The sequence below is a fragment of the Salvelinus sp. IW2-2015 genome, unplaced genomic scaffold, assembly GCF_002910315.2.
Source record: "Salvelinus sp. IW2-2015 unplaced genomic scaffold, ASM291031v2 Un_scaffold3151, whole genome shotgun sequence".
NCBI classification, from domain to species: domain Eukaryota; kingdom Metazoa; phylum Chordata; class Actinopteri; order Salmoniformes; family Salmonidae; genus Salvelinus; species Salvelinus sp. IW2-2015.
Genome location: NW_019944439.1, coordinates 49,215 through 58,116, shown reverse-complemented (window position 1 = coordinate 58,116; position 8,902 = coordinate 49,215). Strand labels below are relative to the sequence as shown.

Sequence of the window (8,902 nt, the reverse complement as noted above, 5' to 3'; positions counted from 1 at the left end):
TTATCTGCAGGATGATGTATAAGCATGACTCTCCCATGGAGCAACCTGGCAGCAGCTCCTCCCTCCCAGACTACCCATCAAACCCCGTCACACACCACCTGGACCAGGATGTGGTCAGGCTGGACCAGGATGTGGTCAGGCTGGACCAGGATGTGGTCAGGCTGGACCAGGATGTGATCAGACTGGACCAGGATGTGGACGTGAAGCCTCCGCCAGACCTGACCATCCTCTCCACGCGTGTGGGGGTGGTGCTAGGAGGAGAGGGGGCAGAGGAGGAAGATGAGGAGTTGGGCAGTGTCCATGGTTATGACGGCTCCCTCTCTCCCTGCCCATCCTCCGTCGTCCTGCCCCTCTCCACCTCACCCGTTCCACTGCAACRTGACCTTTACCCTCATGACCACTACCCCCGCCGTGACCCTGACAGGCTYCGTCCCCTTCAGCTGGCCAAGGAGGAGCACGAGCAGGTCATGACCAATCACAGAAAGATGGGCGTATACCTGGAGGAGAAGAGGGAGGGGCTAAAGAGGAAGCAGGAACTGGAGGAGGAGCTTCTGAGAGCAAAAATCAAAGTAGAGAAACTGAGGGCAGCCAGGCTGAGACATGGACTACCACTGCCCCTATAACTAACACACTCATTGCCTGATTGGACTGACCATTTGGCACTCAGGAGGATGCTCTGAATTGTTTGTATTTCTGTGTTGAATGTTTAGCGTGTGGAAGAGGGGTTTGGCCTGAGAAATAATGTTTGTGTGATGAACAGTGAGTTTGAGGSAGGATTTAAAGGTCCAATGCAGCCTTCTCTATCTCAATATCAAATCATTTCTGGGTAACAATGAATTACCTTACTGTGATTGTTTTCCATTAAAATGATCAAAAAGAGACAAAAATAGATTCTTAGCAAAGTTCAATTTCTCAAGTAAGAATTTTGCTAGGATTCTCTGCGAGTGGTCTGAGTGGGGAGGGGAAAACTGAAAACAAACTGTTATTGGCAGAACAGTTTGGAACTCTCTTTCTTATTGGTCTATTAACACATTTATGGTGATGTCACCAGGCAGGCCAAAACTCCATCCCATCAGAACAGGCTGAAATTTCAGCCGATCTTTTTAAACATCTCTTACGCTAAAAAGGCATCATTAATTTCACCATTTCACAGTATTCCAATCACATAGTGTGGAAATATACAGTACCAGTCAAAAGCTTGGACACATCTACTAATTCAATTGTACTATTTTCTACATTGTAGAAAAATAGTGAAGACATCAAAACTATGAAATAACACATATTGAATCAAAAAACCAAAACACATATTGAACCAAACAGTGTTCAACAAATCAAAATATATTTAATRTTCTTCGAAGTAGCCACCCTTTTGTCTTGATGACAGCTTTGCACACTCTTGGCATTCTCTCAACCAGCTTCATGAGGAATGYTTTTCCAACAGTCTTGAAGGAGTTCCCACAAATGCTGACCACTTGTTGGCTGCTTTTCCTCCACTCTGCAGTCCAACTCATCCAAACCATCTCAATTGGGTTGAGGTCGGGTGATTGTGGAGGCCAGGTCAGCTGATGCTGCACCATCTCTCTCCTTCTTGGTCAAATAGCCCTTACACAGCCTGGAGGTGTGTTTTAGGTCATTGTCCTGTTGATATATTAATGATAGTCCCACTAAGCGTAAACCAGATGGGATGGCGTATCGCTGCAGAATGCTGTGGTAACTATGCTGGTTAAGTGTGCCTTGAATTCTAAATAAATCACAGATAGTGTCATGAACAAAGCACCATCACACCTCCTCCATGCTTCACGGTGGGAACCACACATGCGGAGATTATCCGTTCACCTACTCTGTGTTTCACAAAGACATGGCGGTTGGAACCAAAAATCTCACATTTGGACTCATCAGACCAAAGGACATATTTCCAACGATCTGATGTCCATTGCTCGTGTTTCTTGGCCCCAAAAGGTATTTTCTTATTGGTGTCCTTTAGTAGTGGTTTCTTTGCAGCAATTWGACCATGAAGGCCTGATTCAAGCAGTCTCCTCTGAACAGTTGATGTTGAGATGTCTGTTACTTGAACTCTGAAGCATTTATTTGGGCTGTTATTTCTGAGACTGGTAACTCTAATGAACTTATCCTCTGCAGCAGAGGTAACTCTGGGTCTTTCTTTCCTGTGGCAGTCTTAATGAGAGCCAGTTTCATTATAGTGCTTGATTTTTGTGACTGCAGTTGAAGAAACTTTAAAAGTTCTTAATGTTCCCTATTGACTGACCTTCATGTCTTTAAGTAATGATGGACTGTTGTTTCTCTTTGCTTATTTGAGCTGTTCTTGCCATAATATGGACTTGGTCTTTTACCAAATAGGGCTATCTTCTGTATACCAACCCTACCTTGTCACAACACAACTGATTGGCTCAAACGCAATAAGAAGGAAATAAATGTTTTAACATGGCACACCTGTTAATGGAAATGCTTTCAAGGTGACTACCTCATGAAGCTGGTTGAGAGAATGCCAAGAGTGTGTGAAGCTGTCATCAAGGCAAAGGGTGGCTACTTTTGAAGAATCAAAAATATATTTGAGCTATGACTCTGGAGCAAAAGACAATACAGATCTCTGCTTTTGTCAGACGAGAGGCGCTACTATCACTGGTTTTAAAACTGGTACTATTTTGACTGGTTTCATTTGGTTCAAAACCATGTGTTGCTTTACCATCCCATTAGGAGGGAAGATGTTAAGTGATGGGGAGGGAGGAGGGGTTTAGAAGGGGCTGTTACAGTGGTGTGATGTTCAGTGTTTGTTGTTCAGATCTTCTGTGGTTTCATTGTTTTCTATTAAAATAGTTTTTCTAATTTGGTTTTGTGCTTTATCACCTCTTCCCTTCTCCAACCTCCCCTTCTCTATCCCTCTCTCCTCCCCTCTTCTTTAGCCCCTCGCCCCCACCGTACCTTCTCCGCTATGCAATCTAGTTTCAGAGCTGGTCATGGGTGCACCTCAGCCACGCTCAGAGTCCTAAACAACATCATAACCGCCATCGATAAGAGACATTACTGCGCAGCCGTATTCACCGACCTGGCCAAGGCTTTCGACTCTGTCAATCACCACATTCTTATTGGCAGACTCGACAGCCTTGGTTTCTCAAATGATTGCCTCGCCTGGTTTACCAACTACTTCTCTGATAGAGTTCAGTGTGTCAAATCGGAGGGCCTGTTGTCCGGACCTCTGGCAGTCTTTATGGGGGTGCCACAGGGTTCAATCCTCGGGCCGACTTATCTCTGTATACATCAATGATGTTGCTCTTCTGCTGGTGATTCTCTGATACACCTCTACGCAGACGACACCATTCTGTATACTTCTGGCCCTTCTTTGGACACTGTGTTAACTAACCTCCAGACAAGCTTCAATGCCATACAACTCTCCTTCCGTGGCCTCCAACTGCTCTTAAACGCAAGTAAAACTAAATGCATGCTATTCAACCGATCACTGCCCGCACCTACTCGCCCGTCCAGCATCACTACTCTGGACGGCTCTGACTTAGAATACGTGGACAACTACAAATACCTAGGTGTCTGGTTAGACGGTAAACTCTTCTTCCAGACTCACATTAAGCATCTCCAATCCAAAATTAAATCTAGAATTGGCTTCCTATATCGCAACAAAGCATCCTTCACTCATGCGTCCAACACGCAAACACACTGTTTAAATCCTCACTCAAAACACACACCTGTCCCACACGCAAACACACCTGTTTAAATCCTCACTCAAAACACACACTGTCCCACACGCAAACACACTGTTTAAATCCTCACTCAAAACACACACTGTCCCACACGCAAACACACTGTTTAAATCCTCACTCAAAACACAACACTTCCTTACGCAAACACATGTTTAAATCCTCCACTCAAAACACACACTTCCTTACGCAACACACTGTTTAAATCCTCACTCAAAAACACACTTCCTTACGCAACACACTGTTTAAATCCTCACTCAAAACACACACTTCCTTACGCAAATACACTGTTCAAAAGGCCCAGTGCAGTCAAAAAAAGATTTACCTGTGTTTTATATACAGTACCAGTCAAAAGTTTGGACACACCTACTCATTCAATGGTTTTCTTTATTTTTACTATTTTCTACATTGTAGAATAATAGCGAAGACATCCAAACTATGAAATAACGCATATGGAATTATGTAGTAACCAAAAAAAAGTGTTAAATCAAAAATAATTTGAGATTCTTCTTCTTTGCCTTGATGACAGCTTCCACACACTTGGCATTCTCTCAACCAGCTTCATGAGGTAGTCACCTGGAAAGCATTTCCATTAACAGGTGTGCCTTGTTAAACATTATTTCCTTCTTATTGCGTTTGAGCCAATCAGTTGTGTTGTGACAAGGTAGGGTGGTATACAGAAGATAGCCCTATTTGGTAAAAGACCAAGTCCATATTATGGCAAGAACAGCTCAAATAAGCAAAGAGAAAACAGTCCATCTTATTTTTAAGCCATAGAAGGTCAGTCAATAGGGAACATTAAGAACTTTTAAAGTTTCTTCAATTGCAGTCCAAAAATCAAGCCTATGATGAAACTGGCTCTCATTAAGACTGCCACAGGAAAGAAGACCCAGAGTTACCTCTGCTGCAGAGGATAAGTTCATTGATTACCAGTCTAAGAAATCAGCCCAAATAAATGCTTCAGAGTTCAAGTAACAGACATCTCAATATCAACTGTTCAGAGGAGACTGCTTGAATCAGGCCTCATGGTCAAATTGCTGCAAAGAAACCACTACTAAAGGACACCAATAAGAAATACTTTTTGGGGCCAAGAAACACGAGCAATGGACATTAGACGTTGGAAATATGTCCTTTGGTCTGATGAGTCCAAATGTGAGATTTTTGGTTCCAACGCCATGTCTTTGTGAACAGAGTAGGTGAACGGATATCTCCGCATGTGTGGTTCCCACCTGAAGCATGGAGGAGGAGGTGTGATGGTGCTTTGCTCATGACACTATCTGTGATTTATTTAGAATTCAAGGCACACTTAACCAGCATAGTTACCAAGCATTCTGCAGCGATACCCATCCCATCTGGTTTACGCTTAGTTGACTATCATTAGTATATCAACAGGACAATGACCTAAAACACACTCCAGGCTGTGTAAGGGCTATTTGACCAAGAAGGAGAGAGATGGTGCAGCATCAGCTGACCTGGCCTCCACAATCACCCGACCTCAACCAATTGAGATGGTTTGGATGAGTTGGACTGCAGAGTGGAGGAAAAGCAGCCACAAGTGGTCAGCATTTGTGGGAACTCCTTCAAGACTGTTGGAAAAAGCATTCCTCATGAAGCTGGTTGAGAGAATGCCAAGAGTGTGCAAAGCTGTCATCAAGACAAAAGGGTGGCTACTTCGAAGAAATAATTAATATATATTTTGATTTGTTGAACACTGTTTGGTTCAATATGTGTTTGGTTTTTTGATTCAATATGTGTTATTTCATAGTTTTGATGTCTTCACTATTTTTCTACAATGTAGAAAATAGTACAATTGAATTAGTAGATGTGTCCAAGCTTTTGACTGGTACTGTATATTTCCACACTATGTGATTGGAATACTGTGAAATGGTGAAATTAATGATGCCTTTTTAGCGTAAGAGATGTTTAAAAAGATCGGCTGAAATTTCAGCCTGTTCTGATGGGATGGAGTTTTGGCCTGCCTGGTGGACATCACCATAAATGTGTTAATAGACCAATAAGAAAGAGAGTTCCAAACTGTTCTGCCAAAACAGTTTGTTTTCAGTTTTCCCCTCCCCACTCAGACCACTCGCAGAGAATCCTAGCAAAATTCTTACTTGAGAAATTGAACTTTGCTAAGAATCTATTTTTGTCTCTTTTTTGATCATTTTAATGGAAAACAATCACAGTAAGAGTAATTCATTTGTTACCCAGAAATGATTTGATATTGAGATAGAGAAGGCTGCATTGGACCTTTAAATCCTCCTCAAACTCACTGTTCATCACACAAACATTATTTCTCAGGCCAAACCCCTCTTCCACACGCTAAACATTCAACACAGAAATACAAACAATTCAGAGCATCCTCCTGAGTGCCAAATGGTCAGTCCAATCAGGCAATGAGTGTGTTAGTTATAGGGGCAGTGGTAGTCCATGTCTCAGCCTGGCTGCCCTCAGTTTCTCTACTTTGATTTTTGCTCTCAGAAGCTCCTCCTCCAGTTCCTGCTTCCTCTTAGCCCCTCCCTCTTCTCCTCCAGGTATAACGCCCATCTTTCTGTGATTGGTCATGACCTGCTCGTGCTCCTCCTTGGCCAGCTGAAGGGGACGAAGCCTGTCAGGGTCACGGCGGGGGTAGTGGTCATGAGGGTAAAGGTCACGTTGCAGTGGAACGGGTGAGGTGGAGAGGGGCAGGACGACGGAGGATGGGCAGGGAGAGAGGGAGCCGTCATAACCATGGACACTGCCCAACTCCTCATCTTCCTCCTCCGCCCCCTCTCCTCCTAGCACCACCCCCACACGCGTGGAGAGGATGGTCAGGTCTTGGCGGAGGCTTCACGTCCACGTCCTGGTCCAGTCTGATCACATCCTGGTCCAGCCTGACCACATCCTGGTCCAGCCTGACCACATCCTGGTCCAGGTGGTGTGTGGACGGGGTTTGATGGGTAGTCTGGGAGGGAGGAGCTGCTGCCAGGTTGCTCCATAGGAGAGTCATGCTTATACATCATCCTGCAGATAAACAGAATAATACAGCTTTATTACTGTATCATTATAGATCATCCTGCAGATTAACAGTATAATACAGCTTCATTACTGTATCATTATAGATCATCCTGCAGATTAACAGTATAATACAGCTTTTATTACTGTATCATTATACATCACCCTGCAGATAAGCAGAATAATACGCTTTATTACTGTATCATTATACATCACCCTGCAGATAAGCAGAATAATACCGCTTTATTACTGTATCATTATACATCACCCTGCAGATAGCAGAATAATACATCTTTATTACTGTATCATTATACGACATCCTGCAGATTAACAGTATAATACAGCTTCATTACTGTATCATTAATAGATCGATCCTGCAGATTAACAGTATAATACAGCTTCATTACTGTATCATTATACATCAACCTGCAGATAAGCAGAATTACCGCTTTATTACTGTATCATTATACATCACCCTGCAGATAAGCAGAATAATACAGCTTTATTACTGTATCATTATACATCACCTCTGCAGATAAGCAGAAATAATACAGCTTTATTACTGTATCATTATACATCACCCTGCATATAAGCAGAATATTACCGCTTTATTACTGTATCTTAACATCACCCTGCAGATAAGCGAAATAATACAGCTTCATTCTATATATAATCACCTGCAGATAAGAGAATAATACCGCTTATACTGTATCATTATACATCACCCTGCAGATAAGCAGAATATACAGCTTTATTACTGTATCATTTACATCACCCTGCAGATAAGCAGAATAATACCGCTTTATTACTGTATCATTATACATCACCTGCAATAAGCAGAATAATACAGCTTTATTACTGTATCATTATACATACCTGCAGAGACAATATGGAATAGAATACAGCTTATTACTACAGCCATACATGTATAAGTGGCACTAGGTGGGGGTATTGAAGAGTATTCAATCAATCAAATGTATTTATAAAGCCCTTTTACATCAGCCGATGTCACAAAGTGCTGTAACTAGAAACCCAGCCCTAAAACCACAAACAGCAAGAAATGCAGGTGTAGAAGACCGGCTGTGTAGAAATACAACCGGTCTTCGGGAAGGTCAAAACATTCTTCTTAAAACCCTTTTCATGACCATCTCATACTTTGCTAAAGAATGAATTCTGCTACTGTGGGCTAATACTCTCCTACGTTTAAAATGTGAATTGACCAGATTGTTGACTTTCTGCCTCTTGAAAAGGGGTTTGATAGACTCGTCTCCACAACTCAAATATATTTTGAACTGGACAGAGTGAATGGGGTGATATGTGTGTATATGTGACGTGTAAGGGTGCTGTAAACATGACGTGTAGGGGTGCTGTAAACATGACGTGTAAGGTGCTGTAAACATGACGTGTAAGGGTGCTGTAAACATGACGTGTAAGGTAATGTAAACATGACGTGTAAGGTGCTGTAAACATGACGTGTAAGGGCGCTGTAAACATGACGTGTAAGGGCGCTGTAGACATGACGTGTAAGGGTGCTGTAAACATGACGTGTAAGGTGCTGTAAACATGACGTGTAAGGGTGCTGTAAACATGACGTGTAAGGTGCTGTAAACATGACGTGTAAAGGCGCTGTAAACATGACGTGTAAGGCGCTGTAAACATGACGTGTAAGGCGCTGTAAACATGACGTGTAAGCGCTGTAAACATGACGTAAGGCGCTGTAAACATGACGTGTAAGGGCGCTGTAAACATGAGTGTAAGGGTGCTGTAGACATGACGTGTAAGGGTGCTGTAAACATGACGTGTAAGGTGCTGTAGAGATGACGGTAAGGGTGCTGTAAACATGACGTGTAAGGGTGCTGTAGAGATGACGTGTAAGGGTTGCTGTAAACATGACGTGTAAGGTGCTGTAAACATGACGGTGTAAGGTGCTGTAAACATGACGTGTAAGGGTCTGTAAAACATGACGTGTAAGGGCGCTGTAAACATGACGTGTAAGGGTGCTGTAAATGAACGTGTAAGGCGCTGTAAACATGACGTGTAAGGCGCTGTAAACATGACGTGTAAGGCGCTGTAAACATGACGTGTAAGGCCGCGCTGTAAACATGACGTGTAAGGCGCTGTAGACATGACGTGTAAGGGTGCTGTAAACATGACGTGTAAGGGTGCTGTAGAGATGACGT

At 42.9% G+C, this 8,902-nt stretch overlaps 2 protein-coding genes across 2 annotated transcripts in view; both read left to right on the top strand.

Moving 5' to 3' along the window:
* The window catches only part of LOC112075424 (fibrinogen silencer-binding protein), a 14,803-nt gene extending 11,959 nt beyond the window's left edge, over nt 1-2,844 (top strand). The window contains exon 2 of the mRNA XM_024142426.2: nt 11-2,844. Within this exon, the coding sequence (XP_023998194.1) occupies nt 11-623 (613 nt within the window). The 3' untranslated portion in view covers nt 624-2,844. The remainder of the gene's footprint in view (nt 1-10) is intronic.
* Nucleotides 1-8,902, top strand: part of rad54b (RAD54 homolog B) — a gene marked incomplete at its 3' end in the record, with an annotated part of 34,410 nt that overhangs the window by 18,029 nt on the left and 7,479 nt on the right.